The sequence below is a fragment of the Sceloporus occidentalis genome, unplaced genomic scaffold, assembly GCF_023333645.1.
Source record: "Sceloporus occidentalis isolate IW3139 unplaced genomic scaffold, rSceOcc1.0.p SCAF_5, whole genome shotgun sequence".
NCBI classification, from domain to species: domain Eukaryota; kingdom Metazoa; phylum Chordata; class Lepidosauria; order Squamata; family Phrynosomatidae; genus Sceloporus; species Sceloporus occidentalis.
The window spans coordinates 185,757,277-185,777,283 of NW_028316985.1; the positions used below are offsets into that span (position 1 = coordinate 185,757,277).

The 20,007-nt window shown below is 43.9% G+C and overlaps 1 protein-coding gene across 3 annotated transcripts in view; it reads right to left on the bottom strand.

The window, feature by feature from the left end:
• Positions 1-20,007, bottom strand: part of LOC149313290 (transcription factor COE1-like) — a 113,565-nt gene that overhangs the window by 56,156 nt on the left and 37,402 nt on the right. For all 3 annotated transcript variants that reach the window (XM_089526420.1, XM_089526419.1, XM_089526421.1), the window contains 5 exons: positions 15,019-15,175; positions 14,429-14,492; positions 12,311-12,366; positions 9,222-9,295; positions 352-420 (listed from right to left, as the gene is read on the bottom strand). In XM_089526420.1, the coding sequence (XP_089382546.1) occupies positions 352-420; positions 9,222-9,295; positions 12,311-12,366; positions 14,429-14,492; positions 15,019-15,175 (420 nt within the window). The remainder of the gene's footprint in view (positions 1-351; positions 421-9,221; positions 9,296-12,310; positions 12,367-14,428; positions 14,493-15,018; positions 15,176-20,007) is intronic.

Sequence of the window (20,007 nt, forward strand, 5' to 3'; positions counted from 1 at the left end):
CCCTGTTTGAGTATTTGAAAATGTTGTGTCTCAATAGTAGCCTGCGATAAGGAGCAGAAGTGTGGGGAGGCTGTATGACCTGTAAATGACTAAGGCTATTCTTGTGGGACAGCTAGATCTTGGGAGCAGGGCGATGGGGAGAAAGAAGGAGTTCCTGTGTTCCTGGGGTGGAGTTAGCCTGTACATTACAGTCTCCCAGTCAGCTTCAAGGTCTTTGCGCTACTTTCAAGATGTGGCCCAAATGTTTAAATAGCCATTCAGACTTCATTTTGAGTCCTAAATATTCCAGGAGGTCAATAAATGAAGCCATTTCTTTCATGAGAATTCCATGGCATTTTGGTGACCCCTTACCTGTCGATGATAACAGGGTCGGAAGGCGTCTCGTTGCGGTTCCCGCAGCTTTTCTTATCACAGCAACGGCTGGAAGGACCAAAGGGACAAAAAGAGGGAAATCAGAAAGGAACACAAATCTCAAGCCCCCTAAGATGCTGCTGTAACCCCAACCCAGCCCTGGAATCAGGATTAATAGGGAATTACAAGTCATTTTAGCTTTTGGGAAATAATCAGTTTTCACTGCAATGTTGGAGAAAAGTAACTTGTTTCTTATGTTTGTTTATTAGATATCCTGTTTTTCTCGCAATATGTTCTCACCAAAAATTTGGTTCACACCACAGATGGAAACAAAGTACAGTTTAAAAACAATCATTGCTGTAAAAGAACCTAAAATGACATGTTATCCTTTTTGTTTAAAAAAAGCATTTATTTGGAACAGTTTTAAAGCACATCAAACCATCGGTTTGTTTTGTGTTGTACATTCCCCTTCTGTTACTTTCTGGAGAGGAAAAAAATCTTGCAGGATTTACAAAAGGACAGCGTAAAACTTGAACAGCTCCTGTCAACAATACCTTGAGAAATGCCCATTCGCAATGTTACTCTTAGCAGGAATAAAATAACCTTACTTCTGCTTTGGAAATGTAACTCGGTTAACACTCTCTTTACAAGAAAAAGGTGAGTAGTTGCTGATAACTAAGTAGCTTTCCATGTGTTTCTGTCAAGAGCAAAGCAACCCTTCCACAATCTTTAAAAAGTGCCACGGCGGCATTCAAAGATCTCATGATCACTGGATCCTTCAAGTCGCCTGTTGACTTATGGAGATCCCATGAATTTTATAAGGTTTTCTTATTCAAGGAATACTCAGAGGCGGTTTTGCTTGTTCCCTTCTCGGCAATATACTCTGCAGCACCTGGTATTCGTTGACAGTCTCCCATTAAAGTACTAAACAAGCCCAACCCTGCTTAGCTTCCAAGATCAGATGGGATCTGGTGCCTTTAGTACTCCTTGGAAAAAAGTAACCCAAAGCCCCCACCCAGCCCCACCAATTCCTCACCTCCTTCCCCCAAATTTTAATTTTTTCCAATGCAATTTTCGGGCAAAAACCACTCCAAAACCACACTGAGGAAATGGTCCAGTTTGAGACTGCTCAGTGCTGGGGAATCCTGGGAATTGTAGTCTATTGTGGCCTCAGAGCCATGACTGACAGAGAAGTCTCAATGTCTCCCAAACACTCGCATTCCCAGGATTCCCTAGCACTGAGTTAAAGCAGTCTCAAAGTGGGTTATTATTATTCCTGCAGTGTGTGTGAGAGATATAAAAGCTAGGGACTGGATTCATTTGGAGGATCTCTGTGTCCAAAACACACTGCTTGGACTGCCAGGGCTCAGTGCTATGGAATCCTGGGAATTGTAGTTTATTGTGGCACCAGAGCTCTCTGACAGAGAAGGCCAAATGCCTCACAGACCCCCGAATTCCAGAGCATTGAGCTTTGGCAGTTAAAGGGGTCTCAAAGTGCAGGGGGGGGGGGAGAGAAAAGCCAGGGAGTGTGAATGAGCTCTGAGAGGAGGAGGAGGAGGAGGAGGAGGAGGAGGAGGGAGCCAAGGGAAGTGGCCAGGACCACCAGAGGAGCCCCTGCTTTTCCTCATCATCGCAGCCTTCTCACTGCTGGCAAGAGGCTCTGCCCCCAGCCAGGCAACGCCTCCATTCAGTCTCCTTTTGTCAAAAGAGCTCTGGTGCCACAAGAAACTACAATTCCCAGAATCCCATAGCACTGAGCCATGGATGTTTAAAGGGGGGGGTCAAACTATTTCTGCAGCCTTTGCTACCCCAAAGCCTTCTATTATTTACCAGCAACTTGCAAGGCAAAATCTCTTCCTTCCAAGCCCTTGAAAACCAACCCAAGGGGAGGGGGGCTGATTGCTTCTTTCCCATTGGTCAACTTCGGGATAAATTTGCATATTACAAGGAAAGGTGTTTAGGGCCTCAAAAACGACCCTGTGATAAAGAATTACAACAATACTGAGCGGTAGACATTTAAAAGATGAGGAGGCATTTAGACTCCCAGGGAAACAGGAACCATTGATGGCCTTTTTTTCTTTGCTCACTGTAACCTGAAAGTAATGCCTCTTGCAGGGTATATATACCAAGTGGGCTGGCAATAGCTCTGAGTGGCAGATGTCTTGAAGACCTGCTCTCTAGGCTTAAGTCAGGCAGGGGGGCGGGGAGGGTGGCACACAGCCATGGGGAGGGAGGGATGGAGCTGCCTCCAGGGCCTTGCTGGGGGGGGGAGGTCCCAGGGGAGGGGCCAAACTGGGGTGGGACCGTGTGGCCCCGCCCCAAACTGGGAAAGTCCCGCCCCCAGGCGGGATATGGCAAGCCTACATTCAGGGCACAAAGAAGAGCAAAAAGAGAAGGTATTTTGATGCATCTTCCAGTAGGTGCAGCTTGTGTCAACTGGGGAGGGGGGGCATGGGATTGTGGCCCCTATGTATCTGTCCACTCCTGTCTAAACAGAATGGACAGAAATAAGCAACATGATAGCCACGTTTAAGTATTTGAAGGGATGTCATGTTGAGGTTGGAACAAGCTTCTTTTCTGCTGCTCCAAAGATGTGGAGCAATGGATGCAAGCTACTGGAAAAGAGATTCCACCTAAACATTAGGAGGAACATATTGACAATAAGGGCTGTTCGACAGTGGAAGACACTTCCTCAGAGTGTAGTGGAGTCTCCATCTTTGGAGATTTTCAAACAGAGGCTGGATGGCCATTTGTCACAGGGAGGGCTTGGATTGTGTCTCCCTGGATGGCAAATGGGGTTGAACTGGATGCCCCTTGAGGTCTCTTCCAAATGTATGATTCTATGAAAATGGTGAAAAGTCTGGAAACTGTGCCCAATGAAGAGCGGCTTAGGGAGCTGGGTATGTTTAGCCTGGAGAAGAGAAGGTTAAGAGGTGACATGATAGCCCTGTTTAAACATTTGAAGGGATGTCAGATTGAGGAAGGAGCTAGCTTGTTTTCTGCTGCTCCAAAGACCAGGACACAGAGCAATGGATGCAAATTACAGGAAGGAGATTCTACCTCAACATTAGGAAGAAATTCCTGGTGGTAAGAAGTTTGATAGAGGGACCAGTTCCCTTGGAGAGTGATGGAGTCTCCTTCTTTGGAGGTTTTTAAACAGAAGCAGGACAGCCATCTGTCACAGGGAGTGCTCTGCTTGTGTTTTCCTGCATGGCAGAATAAAGTTGTACTGGATGGCCCTGGGGGTCTCTTCCAACTATTATTCTAAGTACATGGCACCTCCATCTATAAAGTTACCGGGTCAGAAGCCAGATTAGGTCCAGGCTTTCTTATTGATGACCTCTCCCTTCACAAACCAGCCCAAGTTAAGATTCTTGGGGAGGGCAAACTCAGACCAGCCATGGCTTCCTTGACTGAGCCAATCCATCTCTAATGCCATCTCTCTCTCTCTCTCTCTCTCTCTCTCTCTCTCTCTTCCTGCCTTCCATTTTACCAAACATTATGAGTCATGTCGCCTCATGATATGTCCAAAGTATGACAGCCTCATCTTAGTCATCTTGGCTTCTAGTGAGATGTGGTTGGGGAAAGAAGAAGAAACTGGGAAGCCATAATGGGAGATGTTTCCAATAATGTTTCCAATCTCTGCTCCAGCTGTGTTGTACACAGACAGAAAGGGTAGTGTAGAAACATTGCCAAGACTGATCTAACATCCTTATCATAACCATCATGGAATAAATTCCCAAGAGCCACTTCACCATTTTAAAAAGAAGCCACCTCTCACCTTGATTTCTGCAATGCGCTCTACATGGGGCAACCTTTGTGCCACGTTCGGAAGCTCCAACTGATACAAAACATGGCAGCCAGACTGGTTGCCGGAAAATCCAGGTTCGACCATATTACACCTATTTTAAAACCACTACATTGGCTGCCTATTAGCTTCCAGACATAGTACTAGGTGTTGGTTATCACCTATAAAGCCCTACATGGCCTGGGTCCAGTCTACTTGAAGGAACGCCTCCTCCCATACAATCCTTCCGCACACTCCCATCCTCCGGGAAAAACCTCTTACAATCTAGAAAGACTAGACTGGCAGTGAAATTCCTTGGAGGTCCTTCTCTGCCTCCGCTCCAAAAACTTGGAATGACCTCCGGAAGAGATTTGCCAATTATCTTCACTCGAGGCTTTCAAAAAGGTGACAAAAACCTTTCTCTTCCGGCAGGCCTTCCCCGATTGATAATGTCCAGAACCAACTGAATCCCCCTCCTTATATTATTTTTCTTACTTGTGGTTTGTTTATTAATTTTGTCATATTGTTATGTATTTTTAGCCAAGTTTTATTGTTTAATTTTACACTTCGGAGGGAGGGTTGGGCCGGGGTCTTGTGGGGCTTGCTGTTTTTATTGTTATATATAATATAAACTTTGCTATTACCTGCCTCTATCCTCAAAACGGAAGAGGCAGGATATAAATAAATATTTATTATTATTATTATTATTATTATTATTTGGGCCATTTTGGTTTTATTTTAATTTTTCTCTTCAAACCAGGACATAATCTTCCTGAAATTGAGACCAACTTTACTGCTAATAGTACCATCACAAATGGATATTATAGATTTAAGGGTTCAATTTATGGTATAAAGGAAAGAACAAGAAACTAATACAATACTCATGGCCCTATCTCTGCTATAGATTAGAACTGGGCTGGGAATCATGTTGATCTCCAGATGTTCTGGGACTGTAGTTCCCAGCATTCTTTACCACTGACTTAGTTGGATAGGACATGCTGGGACATGCTGTCCAACAACATCTGGAGAACTACACTATTCCCACCCCTGTTGTTAGAGCAACAACAAATTAAAATAAATATTCTGTCCAGGCTGCACAAGAATTGCCTCAAAATACTTTAAAACCCCAAGGGACTCTGGATATTAAAACTGTAGTTTGGACCTGTTTGTCAGAAATTGGGAGAAAAGCCTCCCACACCTAAATTCCACAGAAACAACTCAGAAAGTTAAAGAATGAGCTGTTTCAATGAGGCCTTGCTGGCTCAGGTCTGAACCGGTGAAATCATCATTCTCAGGGGGGTTTTCTCCCCAAATTGAATGGAGTCATTCCATCCTCTCCAGTGACATTCAAAACACAAGCATGCACACAAAGCAACATGGTTTCCTCCCCTCATCTTTTTTGATAGTCACCATAAGGCTGTTCCAAACATGCATTACACCAAAACAGAAATCTCAAGTGACAATTTGTATGTGTGAACAGGTCTTCACCCCAGATATGACTTCCATGCCAACTCAAAACAGTGACACAAACTCATAGGAATCAGTCTCACATAAGCAGCTGCTCCTCATCAAGTTGTAGCACATTTTCAAGTCCAGAAAAAGCATTCTTGCACTCATGGGTAAACACCCTGGGTTGCACTCTAAATCCCACAGAACTTCTCTCTGCGCATATACATACATACATACACACACACACACACATACCAAACTCTTGTCTTCTCTCAACACCCCAAACCATCCTACTTCTAGCAAGAGGAGGAGTGTACTGCATCTCCTGCAAACTTCCAAGAATGGAAATACATTTTTAAAATAAACACACATAGCTGAACAAAAAAAAACCCTCACATCGTTAAAAAAGAGAAAGGGACTTTCTGCCACTCCAGTCTGTTTGCAGGAAACAATGCTGGAATGTACAGGCCTTTAGTCTGATCCAGCACATCTCTCCTTATGGAGGTTTATTATAGCAGCAAACTGACTCCTCTCTGCTTAGGGATGGTCTAGCTCAGATTACTAATGTTCAGGACTAGAAACGTTTGGGAGAGTTGTGGCTTTTAAACTGCATCCTATCCTTAGTCCCAACTAGAACAGCCCTGTTGAATCATGAGTCAGTATATAGGTAAATTCCATTCATTCAGTGAGTCGACTCAGTGCTAGGTATAGGATTTAGGCCTTCCCATCCTGTTGGTGAGCTTTTCATAGGCAATTAGAAATTGTTGGCCATTAAGGGGCAGGAGCTGGTCCAGAGAAGCCTTGGTCTACTCCAGCTATAGGTCTTCTCTTATGGTTTTATGGATATGGTGATTCCCCCTGCTCCCAAAACAATGCCACAATTTCAGTTAGGATGGTCCAGTTAGGATTATATCTCAGACCCTGGTATTCCAAGCTCTGAACCTGAGATTAAGGGACACACACCCTTGCAATGCCATTAAGCATGATGCATGATGCATCCGCCACAGTTGCACAGTTGGCCATTCAAATAAAATCAGCAAGTTAATAAATGTGGAACACACACACGCACGCACACACGCACAAACCTACTCTTGCCCTGAGATGACTCTTCCTCACCCTGAGGGCTGGAAAGTAGGGACCAGGCCCTGAGATCTGTGAACCGTGGTTTCAACATGGCTCTTTGGATTACTGTGAGATCATCACAGATGCAGGAGGGAAACAGAGAAACTTCTTTACTCCTTCCCCATGACAGCATCTCAATTTTAGGACACCGTACACTTGAGTGCCATGATATTCAAGCCCTCTCTCCAATCTCAACTTTTTATCATTCTCCCAGGTGCACCACTTGCGTTAAATATAATTAATAAGTAATTGGATAAACAACCGCAAGCTCTAAATTCACCTCGCTCCCAATGGGCGAGTTGCAATTCCACCCACGGTTACATAAACAAAAACCAAGGGCGTCTGAGCCGGGCCGCCTTCCTCTCCACGCCGCCCCATCCTCTCTTCGCCAAACCTTGCCATCTATTCCCTAAGCCCCCATGATCGTTAGCAAGGTTCCTGGAGATCAATTAGCCATGAAAGTTGGCTCCAAGGCAGCCGGGCTAATTTGCACAAACACTGCGCAGGAGCGTCGTAAACAAGGCAGGCGTTAATGGGACACCAGGGATCTTGATGAGAGCAAAGGAAACACTCCCAACCTTCGGCTCATTTGGCTGACCTGTGTCTCTAATACAAAATGGAGAATGAGTGAGATGGTTTACCACACCAAAAAGTGACTGCAGCCCATTAACACTGTGTGATCGGTTTGATACCGTTTCTTTAGCTTGGGATAGCCATATAGTTTGAAGCCCCCATACATGTATGCATTAGAGATGATTCCCAACTCACTCAGTGCCTTCCTCCTCATGATCACAATGGTGGTTGTCCAGGGATTGAATCATTTTGGTGACTTATGCCCCGTTTCCCTAAGAGAAGCAGTTGGACATCCTTGTCCAATGCAAAATGTCAATTCTGCTCAAGGCTGCAGGTGCAGTTGTGTATTTGGCACCACTGCATATGTGCTAAATATGGATGTGCACTGAGTTATTAGTTATTAGAATTTGGGGCCATCCATCCAACTAGAGGCACTATTTTCTGTGGCCTGAATCGTTGTGCCTTCATGTTGTTTCTGACTTATAGTGACCCCAAGGCAGCCCTATCATGGAGTTTCCTTGGCAAGATTTGTTCAGAGGTGGTTTGCCATTGCCTTCCCCTTAGGCTTGCCCAAGGTCACTCAGGGGGGTTTATGTCTGAGTTGGGAATCAAACCCTGGTCTTGAATCCTATTCCAACGCTCAAACCACCGATGGCCCACTATATTAGCAGTCGTTCTTTTTCCAGAATCACACAGCAATGGTTGGGGAATTCACATAACATTTTCCAGCTCCAAGGCATTTCTTCAATGCCTTACTTCCTTCACAGCTGCTGCACCTGGGGTGTTTTCCCTTCTGCCATTGCTACCTACACCAGCATAATTATACTAGCATAGTCCACCTGCAGAAGTTCAGGCTGTCTTTCCGCATCTGTCCATTCTGGTCACTTTATGCCCAGTTTCTCCCTAAACCGGTATTGCACCTGGGCAACCATGAACACATGTCAGGTCTTTTAGGCATTCTAAATTCTCACCCCCAGTTTAAATCCAATTATAATTTCTGACTAGAGTTGACCAATATAGTTGATGGGTTCTTCCTTTACTTTTGTAAATTCCACTGATTCAACAGGATGAAGCTAACAATTGAATTAACAATCAGATTTAGGCTTAACAATAAGAACAACAATGTCAAGGTTTTGTGTTGTGTTTTTCAAGGAAGAAATAGCAAGTTACAGAAGTATTTTGATGCGGTAGCTGAGAACACAAAATTGTTCTGCTAGACTACTGCGCTGCTACAGAAGACCAAAAGTTCACTGAACCTGGGTTTGATCACCATCATCGTCACCATCATCATCATCATCATCATCATCATCCAGGACTCAACAGTCCTGTATTCATCATGGCAACCATTATTCAAAGGTACATTGATTCTGAATGTTAAATGTGAAGTCCTATTTTTCCTTCTGGACACAGACACATACACACAGCAAAATCTGTTACTTGTGCATGCTCTAAGAAATTACTCCTTCAAACAATTTCCACAAGTTGTCTCCATTCTCCCACATTGTACTTCAATTTAGGGACCCTTATTGCAGGAATGGGGAAAATGTTAGTCCATGGTGGTTCCCCATCTGGTCTGCAGAGCTCCCTTGCAAGCCCCCCATATCCAAATCTCCCCTGAAGCTACTAGCAAGACGAGTGTCTACTCTTATCTCTGATCACTGATCAATGATTGGAGATAAGAGCAGGGGTTCTCATAGTTAACCATGCTCTCAATTGGTGCTTGAAGATGTCATTGGGATCTGCATCTCCACCTGCTATCATAACTCCCAGCCACCATAAAACTGATTGTCAGAGTGGAGTACTCAGCCTCTTGGTTGCTCTTTTTGGCATCTTCTTCTGTATCCTTTCAGAGATGTTCAAAACAGGCTCAATAAATACCAGTAACAGTTTATGGTTAGATAAGAAAGGGTGTGTGTATGTGCTGAGTAGCAGCGCTCACCTGCACATGATCTCATGCGTCAACAACACACGGCACATCTCTGGGTTCTTGTCTTGCCCTTCGTAGATTATTGCCTGAAAACAAAGCAGAGGAGAAGGAGAGGTTTCAGGCGAGGTGCAACATTAATAAACTCAGTGCCAGACTACTTTTAGGACTAGGAGAGGCTTCTTCCTAACCACAAAGTAAAGAAGGAAGTTATTATTTGGTTTAATTGTTGTTGTTGTTTTATTAACTGCCCTCAAGTCAACTTAGACTCATGGCAACCCTCTGGATGACACATCTCCAAGAGCACCTATCTTCCATTGCTCTGCTTCGGTCCTGTAAACTGAAACCTTCTGTAATGGAGTCCATCCATCTAGCATGCAGTCTTCCTCTCTTTCTGCTTCCCTCCAACTTTCCTAGCATCATTGTGAGTCATGCCTTCTCATAATGTGAGTTTGAGGTTTGAGATCTGCTGGGGGACCCTCCTCTGTCTCGCCCGAGTTCCACAATGTTGTTGTTTGCCTTCAAGTCATTTCTGACTTACTGTATGGCAAACCTATCACAAGATTTTCTTGGAAAGCTTCTTTAGAGGGGGTTTAACACTGCTATCTTCTGAGGCTGAGAGAGTGTGACTTGCACAAGGTCACGCAGTGGGTTTGCATGGCTGAGTTGGGATTTGAATCCTGGTCTCCAGAGCCATAGTCCAACGCTCAAACCATTACACCATGTTGGCTCTTGACTTCTGCAATACTGGCACTTAGAGGTCCAGTAGGTGCCAGTGGTGCCATCATTCAGGCACAGAGTAAAAAGACAACTGGTTAGTAAAGCTGTTGGGGCATGATTAGTTTTATACAAATCTGCTTATGGGTAAATAGTTGCTGTTGTTATGTGCCTTCAAGTCATTTCTAACTTATGGCAATCCTAAACCGACCCTATCATAAGGTATTCATGGCAAGATTTGTTCAGAGCGAGTTTGCCTTTTCCACCCATTGAGGCTGAGAAAGGTCACCCTGTTGGTTTCCATGGCCTTTTGGAGATTTGAACCCTGGTCTTGCAGTATCCTAATCCAACAACCAAACCACTACAACGTGCTGGTTGATGTATGATTTTATTTTCTTTATTTTCCTATTATAATTAGTTTTAAACCCTTTTTTAACAACATTTTTAGCTTTTTAAAAATTACTTTTACTGTTTACATGGTTTCAAAGTGGTTAAAAATATGATTTTATTGTACACCGACCTGAGCTCTTTAGATACAGGGTGAGATATAAATGATTTAGATAAATAAGGTAAATAGGTAAGAGCTACAGAATTTAGCCTTTCTTGTCATAGATTTCAGTTGCCTTGGTGGTGCAAGTCCATTTGTGTGTTGTTGATTTTTATACTTTTGCACAAAGTAGACAACGCTGAGTATGGCCCCCGGAGAAGGTGTGCGATATCCTTGTGTTCTAAACAGTGCCGGGCACTAAGTGCTAAGTAGATGCTAAAGAGAAGAGGCCTCCCCTGTGTCATCCACATCCACATTAACACCACCGACAGGCACCCGCCTTCCCGTTTAATGGTGTTGATTAATGAGGTTGAAGCTTAATGAAGCATTTTCCTATTATTTGTAAGAGAGGAGTTGTTGCTCTTGGGGTACTCCCTCCAGAGGACAAGGTGAGAAGCAATCCAAACATCCTCTGAAGATGCCAGCCACAGATGCTGGTGAAACGTCAGGAAGAAAACTCTTCTAGAACATGGCCACACAGCCCAAAAAACCCACAAAAAAGATCCAAACCAGAGTTGGAAAAATTTACTTTTTTTTTGGGGGGGGGGGGCAGGGACTAAAAGACTCAGTTGTCCCAGTATCCCATATGGATGGCCATCTGTCATGGATGCTTTGATTGTGAGTTCCTGCATGGCAGGGGGGTTGGACTGGATGGCCCTTGTGGTCTCTTCCATGATTCTATAATTCTAACTAACTATTCCAAGCTTTCTACTAAGATGTTGGGAGCTCTCATCCTCAGAAGTAACTTTCTCATAGAAAGCTCTTGTGGATTTTTTAAAGCAATTCACAGTATCCATAGAGATCTTCTCCAGCATTACATCTCAAATGAATGCATCTTCTTGCTATTAGTTTTTTTTTCCACTGTCCAACTTTTGCAACCATACATAGAAATGGGAAATATAATGACATGAGCAATCCTAGCTTTAGAATTCCATGATATACTATGGCTTGGAGAGTGGTGGAGTCTCCTTCTTTGGAGGTTTTGAAACAGAGGCTGCATGGCCATCTGTCACGGGGAGGGCTTTGACTGAGAGTTCCTGCATGGCAGAAATGGGTTGGACTGTGTGGCCCTTGGGGTCTCTTCCAACTCTAGGGTTCTATTCTATGATCTAGCTTGACACTTTAGGATCTTGTCTGGTTCCATCATAGCCAACCTTCCAAGTCCAAGTCTTCTTCTGATTTCTTGACAGCAGTCTCTGTTTTAAACTAGGCACAATCCCATGCCTACTTTAAAGTCATGTAAGGGCTGCATCTACACTGCAAAAATAATCCAGGTTGACACCACTTTAACTGCCATGGTTCAATGCTATGGAATTCTAGGAGTTGTAGTTTTGTGAGACATTTTGTCTTCCCTGTCAGAGTGTTCTGGTGCCACAACAAACTACAGTTCCCAGGATCCCATAGCATTGAACCATGGCCATGAAAGCAGTGTCAACCTGGATTATTTCTGCAGTGCAGATGCAGCCAGGGCATATTTACTCCCCAGATTTAAAATACTTTAGTGTGTGTGTGTATGCCTTCAACTCACCTGTCAACTTATGACAACCCAAGAAATTTCATAGGATTTTATTACATCTTATTTATTTCTTCCTTCAAGAGGATACTGGGAACTGAGACCACCTTCTCAGCATCCTACAATTCCCAGCATGCTTTGGAGGACCCCAACTATAGATGTTTATTGGAATGGAAAGATGCAAAGTGTAGTGTGGCCATTTCCATTGCCACTTAAGTGGGAGAATTCGTAACAGATTGGAAACAAAATGCTTCTTTCTTTCCCCAGACTAGCCAAGCCTGCAAAAATACTCCCCATTCCACTCCTCCCAGCACTGGACACTGTTACCTGCTTGGACATTGAGTCTATCAGCCGGACGTAGAGGTCTTGCTCCGTCCGAAGACCTGCAGAGAAACAGAAGGAGAGGAAACATGAAGCAAGAGCTTGGAAAAGTTATTCATTTTAGAACTACAACTCCCAGAATGCCCTAGCCAGCATGGTGACTGTGCACAGGATGCAGCAAAGGTCGTGAAGAACGGAGGTTGGACCTACTGATAAGTCACCCATTTGTTGACCTGCTGGCATATCTGCACTAGGAACACACACTAGTTTTATGCTGCTTTAGTTGCCATTGTTTCCCTCATCGTTCATCCATCATGGATTCTGGGAACTGTATTTCTGCATGGATCTTGAGGAACCTTTCCCAACCTGGCACAGTCCAGATGTGCTGCACTACAACTCCCAACATCTGCTGAGCATTCTAGATCTTCAGTTCCTGTACTTCCACCAGAACTAGTTTCCAAATCTCCAAAAGGCAGAGGGAAGTGAATGCCTCTTATACCATTGAAGAATGAGGGAATACTTGTGGTCTCTTCACATCTGCCAGGGAATGGTGGTAGTAAACCTCCTTGAATATTTCTACTGGGTTTTGGTCTCTTTCGCAGGACATAATTATAGGCCTCTGTCACCATTTTAAATGTGCCATGGCTGCATCCTACAGTGTGCTGGGATTTGTAGTTTGGTGAAGTTCTAGAACAGTGGCTCTCAACTTTGTTACTCCAGCTGCTTTGGACTTCAGTTTCCAGAAACAATAGTTAACATGGCCTGCAATGATAGAGTCTCAGAGCTGAAGTCAAAAAGGTTGAGAGCCCCTGCATTAGAGTTCTCTGCCAGAAAATTCTGAATATCACATTAAACTGTAAACCCAACAATTCACATAAGGTGGATCCATGGCTATTGAAGTGGTATCAAACTGATTTAATTGTGATATTATTTGCCTGTGATGTAGATTCGAGGCATATGACTTGGATGTCAATGGCTGAACTTGGACTTGACAAAAATGACCCACTGCCTTGACTTGCAACTTGTATATTTTTAGTGACTGACTTGCTGATGCCATTCACTCTGAGCAGCAGGCAAGACTCGGCCCCGAACATGAGGTGCATTTCTTGGAAGGCAACAGCAAATGTGTTGGGCAATAGGCTTGAGGTGGAAGGATCCTTCCAAAGCTTTTGAAAATGTTTAGAAGGATCCTCTGATGTGTAGGAGGGACAGGTTGCTGAGCAGACCTCAACCCTCACATCAAGCCCATTGCCTAATACGTGTGCGGTCCCTCTTCAAGAAATGTTGTCCCTCTCCCTGCATTAAACGTTAGGTCCCAGACTTGAGACTTGACTTGAAAGTATCTTGCAAGGACCTGAGACTTGAAGGTAGAGACTTGAGACTTGGACTAAAAGACTTGAGTATCTCACTGTTCTTAGCCATACTGAGGACTCCACTGTGCAGCCAAAAGGAAGGATGAAATGGCTTTGATGGATAAATTAAGGCCTGTTACAGACAGCCAAAATAAAGCTGCTTCGAGTCACAGTGGAGGTATGGTGTTTCACTGATGCATGCGTCCTAAGAGTCCAGAAGCCACACCAAAGCCACGCTCCAGTCCTTAGGGCTGGAGCATGGCTTTGGTGCGACTTCTGGACTCTTAGGATGCATGCATCATTGAAACACCATACCTCCACTGTGACTCGAAGCAGCTTTATTTTGGCTGTCTGTAACAGGCCTAAGTACACAAAAAACTTCCTCATGAGGTCATACCAGAGATTTGGGGAGATGGGCTCCCTGGGGACTAAGCATGAGCTATGGGAGACCACAGCCCTTCTATCCCTCTGCAATCCCACAGCCATCCTGAGCATGTGTCTTTGACCACTCAGCCATCGATCATAGAAGCAGGGCAGGATTTCTGTGTGGTGTTTCCAGCACAGCCATGGGAGATTTTCCCGATGGCTAAACATAGGTATTTAATCTACTACTGCAGTGGGTCCCTACCTTTGGTCCTCCATTTGTTTTGGACTTCAGATCTGGAAACCCCAGCCAACTTGGCCAACAGTCAGGAATTATGGGAGCTGAAATCCAAAACAACTGGAGGAGCAAAGGTTGGGGACCACTGTACCTGCCATGAAATATCCTTACCATTACTGTATAGCAGCTGTAACCGATAGTGGATGCCATTGTTGGTTTTCTCTCCAGTCTGCTCCTGAAGAAAAGTGAAAAGAGTGGAAGAACAATGACAACCCGTACTCTTTATACCTTATGATGTTGGCAGGTCAAACACCCCTCCAAAAAACCCTAAAGCTGTCAAATGTTTGAAAACTGGCCAATTTTTAGGGTAAAAGATAGCCCAAACTACCCAAACCAACATAAGAATGGGGTAACTTGTGTCCTCTTGCTCTCCATTATCTCCCACAAGCCCCACCTCTCCTGTATGATCAATATGACTCCTTCCCATGGAATCATGGGATTTATAGTTGGGGGGATTTAAAACCCTCTTTCCCAGAGAATTAAAGTTCTGTTGTTCAGATGAATGGACTGGAGTGATCTAGCAGCAAAGAATTCTAATCCCTGCCCCAAACTATGAATCCCAGGATTCGGCAGGATGGAGCCAAGGCAGCTAAAGTAGTATCAAACTGCTCCAACTGTGCAATGCAGATTCTCCCCTGTTTCATCAGCTTTCTTGGGGAAAGTGAAGAGAGATGACAGCACAAACCCAAGTGGCTCCTTACCCTGTCCTTCTCCACGAAGTCGATAAAGGACGTCCTCTCGATCTCCACTGGCTGCCCATGCCGGTCATACATGGCCAGCACAAAGTGGAAGAAGTTGGACTTCCTGAGGTTGGAGGGTGGCTGCTTCTCAAAGTGGGCCCGGGCCAGTCCAACGCCACTGGGAGAGAGAGAGAGAAAGAAAGAAAGAAAGAAAGAAAGAAAGAAAGAAAGACAGATCTTTAGAGAACATGATGGCGAAGGAGCAGATGATGGGCCATATCTCCAACAGGGAGGCTGTTAGAGCCAAAGAAGACCTCCTAGATCTGGGGTTGACAACTACATAAGGACCAGGGGCCAAGTTCTATATAAGGACCAGGGGCTGCCCTCTCCACCCCCATTAAGCCCCTAAACTATTTGCCTCTGCACAGTCCTTCTCAAAATGGCACCAGGAAGTGACACTTCTGCAGAGGACAATAAAGGTCTGGGGGGGGGGGTAGAATGCAGTTCTAGGATACTGGTGAGGTGTGGGCATTTTCATATGTTTTCATGCATTTGGAATGGCTTTCTTGATGGTTTGTGGTGCAGTAATTGTCTTAAAAATGCAATAGTTTCTTTTAAATGGGTGTGGGGGCTTTGTGCGTCTGGTGGCTTCAGGGACCACAAAAGAGGGGTCTGCCCAGGAGACATGCTCTGCCTACCCTTATCCTATATTGTGTCATCCAAACATTACATGTTTCTGAGGTCTTCTCTTCCTGCCTCTGCTGAATCGAATGAGATCTCCAGAGAGCATCTATCTTAGCTACTACCACCCACTGATTTGAATTCCCCCTTTTTAGCAACGTAGTGGGATGTTGTTGGGATTCAACTTGCATTTTCCATCTCAGATGCGGCAGAGACTTTCCTCCCTTTCCAACTCTGGTGAGGGGACAATACCAAATAAAGGTGCAAAAAAGAGGAGTGTGAGACATAGAAGTAGTTTTAAAGGAAAAGGCTTTATTCTAAGTAAGAAATCTCCACTACAAAAGGATATCTCTTTATATGAAGGACCACTTTCTTTCAAAGTATAATAACATCCAAAATCCACAAAACAGCAATACCTTTACAGACCAAACAAAAAGTACAAAATGCAGTAGGCCCTTGGTATCCTCTACCAGGACCACCCATGGGTACCAAAATCCATGGATGCTCAAGTCCAATTAAATACAATGACATGGTAAATAAGATGTCCCTTATATAAAATAGCAAAATCAAGATTTACTTTTGCAATTTTTATTTTAAAAATATATATATTTTCAAGGGGTGGGTGATTGAATCCATGGATAAAGAACCTATGGATATGAATAATAATAACAATCCACATTTAACATTCATAATTTAAAATTTACTATATAAAAATAATCTGGATAGGCCTGTACGTGATGCAAGTATTTTGTGCATTTTGGTTGTCCCAACTCTGTTTTGTGGATTTGGGATATTACTGTACTTTGCTGTATGGCTGACAAAGGTACTCCTGGACATCCTTCCATTCAGACACATTTAAGCGTTAAAAGTTACAGACAGATTAGATCGTTTCAGCCAAGTCAGGAAAATAATCAAAATCCCTGATGGAAACTGGCTAAACAGTTCCTAAGAAGCATTACCGATGGCTTGCAGAAAGATCTCCTGAGATCTGCTTGGATCTCTTTTATATGAACTCTGCCCAGAGTGGCAAAAAAGGTTGAGACTAGTATTTGCCCTCAGTTTGGGGTCTACAAATCCATCATCCCCAGCTAGGGATGCCAGACTGAAAACCAGAAAGGACTTCAGTGTCAAAAAAGGAATTTCATCAGAAGTTGTTTTTCACCTGCTTTTTACCTGTCAGATACGCTTTGATTGAGAGTTCCTGCACCACATTTTGCATGTTTTCTTAACCACTTTAGGTCCAGGAGAGGTCTTCTTTTTGCAAGAGTATTCTCTTAGGCTTGAAAACAGCCAGGGGTAGGAATGTGTTAAAGGTGTCTCTTATACCCCCTTGGGATGTTGGGGAATATTTGGGGGATCAGTGGGTGCATCTACATTGTGCACTTTGACACCGCTTTAACTGCCACGGGTCTGTGCTATGGAATCCAGGGATCTTTAGTTTGGTGAGAGCCAGAATGGTATACAGTAGTGGTTTCAGCTTTGGACTAAGACTCTGGAGACCAGGGTTTGATGCCATGAAACCCATGAAACCTTAAGCATTCACATACTCTCAGCCTCAGGGGAAGGCACTGGCAAAGCTTTTCTGAACAAACCTTGCCAAGAAAACCCCAGAATAGGATCCCCTTAAAGTTGCTGTAAGTTGGAAATGACTTGAAGGCACATAATGACAACAAGAACGCCCTTGGAGGTCACCAAAACTGGCTTGGTAGCCACATGTCGCCCCACCAGCTGTATTTCCCCCATCCCTGCTCCAAAGTATCATGACAACAATGTAGATTGAAAAGCCAAAGCCAGTCAAGTGGAACAATGCTATGAATAGCAACAGGACGCTCTGCATTAAATCAGACTGCGATCTGACTGCATTAAACCAGACTCCTCCAGGAAGGTGTAACAAAACCGAGCAATTTAACAAGCCGCCTTGAATGGCAGTAAGGTTAAACACCGATGAAAAGAGCCAAAGAGCCCACTCCATGAGCACAGGAGCAGAAATGAAAACAGTTCATCCGAACAACTCATAGGCATAATATAATCTCAAAGACGAGGGAGCGGAAGAAAGACATCTCTGCAGCTCTTAATGTCACAGAATATGTAGGAGGAGGCATTTTTTAGATCGGTGCAAAACCCAAGCCATACAAAACTTTTACAATTCAGTACCACTACACCTGAAAAGAAAATGCTTGGCTAGTCATACAGATTTTCTAGATTGCACAACCGTAAGGTGAATCTATCACAAGGTTTCCTTGGCAAGGTTTGTTCAGAAGGAGTTTGCCTTTGCTTTCCTGTGAGGCAGATGCAGCCCCACTACAAGCCTTATCCCACTAAGAAGAAATGGGATTCAAAAGTAGAAAAAAAACCCACAAATGAGGGATGTTTTCCAGATGCATTTAATGGAAAGTTGACAAAAATGACATCTTTTTAGGAAGTTCTCAAAATGAAAAGGTGTCGACTTTCCATTCGCTTTATTTTCACATTGTTGCTCTTTGTAAAAAATGTTGCCTGAAAAACATCCCGCATTTGCAGGTTTTTTCCTACTTTTAAATCCCATTTTTGCCCAGGATTCGTCTAGTGTGATAAGGTCCTATGGCAGGAAATAAGTGAAGGTTTACATCCCTGGTTAACACAGCACCACAACCAGACATGAAACTTCCCGTGTGGCCTTTCTACTTATTAAAGGAACCAAAAGGCTCAGCATGTACATAGCTTCCTTCTCCTACTTCTGTCCTGAGCAGGGCTTTTGAATACTGTCACCCCCTTTGCAAAGAGAAGCACCTTTCTCCCTTTTGCCTACATGGGCAAATCTTTCAGTTGGGCTTCCCTCCCTCAAAGATCTCTTCTGGAATATTTATGACGGTATCTGCAAGTTGCAAATCTGGGCGCACAGACTCCCTCCCCAAAACTCATACCACATTCTCACCCATCCCTGGAGATACATTGTTTTCAGGCAGGCTTGATAAAATGATGCCACCTGTTGGCTCTTTTTGCCAACTGCAGAAGGACAATCGCTCTGGCTTTGGAACTCAGCCCCAATCCAACCATCAAAAACAGCAGTGCATGGTCAGGATTGCCTTAAAAAACTTATTGCCCAACCTACAAACCATCTCCCCAACCTACAAGCATTTCAGCACAGAGAAATATAAGGCACTACACATGGGGGGGGGGGGGAATGAAATGCATAACAGGATGGGGGACACCTGGCTTGACAACAGTAAATGTGAAAGAGATCTAGGAGTCCTAGTAGACCACAAGTTGAACGTGAGTCAACAGGGTGATGCAGCAGCTAAAAAGGCCAATGCGATTCTAGGTCAGTCACATCAACAGAAGTGTATTGTCTAGATCAAGGGAAGTAATACTCCCAATAGTTATGCTTTGGTCAGGCCCCTGGCATACTGTGTCCAGTTCTGGGCACTACAATTCAAAAAGGATATTGAGTAGCTGTAGCGTGTCCAAAGGAGGACCACCAAAATGGGGAAGGGTCTGGAAACCATTCCTTATGAGGGATGTCATATTGAGGAAGGAACAAGCTTGTTTTCTGCTGCTTCAGAGAACAGGACCCAGAACAATGGATGCAAGCTACAGGAAAAGAGATTCCAGCTCAACATTAGGAGGAACTTCCTGACAGTAAGGGCTGCAACACTGGAAGACACTGGTAGAGTTTCCTTCTTTGGAGGCGTTTAAACAGAGGCTGGATGGCCATCTGTCAGGGATGCTTTGATTGAGATTTCCTGCATGGCAGAACGGGGTTGGACTGGATGGCCCTTGAGGTCTCTTCCAACTCTAGGATTCTATGATTCTATGAGTTTCTATGATTCTATTAGAATGATTTGCCACACTGTGTCCTACAGGAACTTGGCCATCATACTCGAAAAGTTGGGGCAACTACCCTATTCCTCAACAACAACAACAACAATTGCAGAGGACTAGGGTGGTATTATTTTTATTATTAGTTACTGTTATTATTATTGCTGCTGCAGAGCAAGAATGTTTTAATTATTTTTGTAGTCAATTTCATAATAATAATGATAATAATAACAACAACAGAGGAATAGGGTATTATTATTATTATGTCCCATCTCTCTTCAAGGTTCGAGGCACAATGTGTTAAAATGCACAATTAAAAACACACAAACCCACAGTTAAAATACAACACTATGAAATCATTAAAATACACTCATAACTGCACATACACAATTAAAAAGTCATTATTTAAAATTGTTGTATCTCCCCTGGCAGGTCATTCTGCAGTCTTTGCAGATGAAAAAGTCCTCTGGGAAGCAACTGTCAATCTAGTCCTGGCCAGTTGCAGCAAACATTTCCCATAGGACTTGAGAC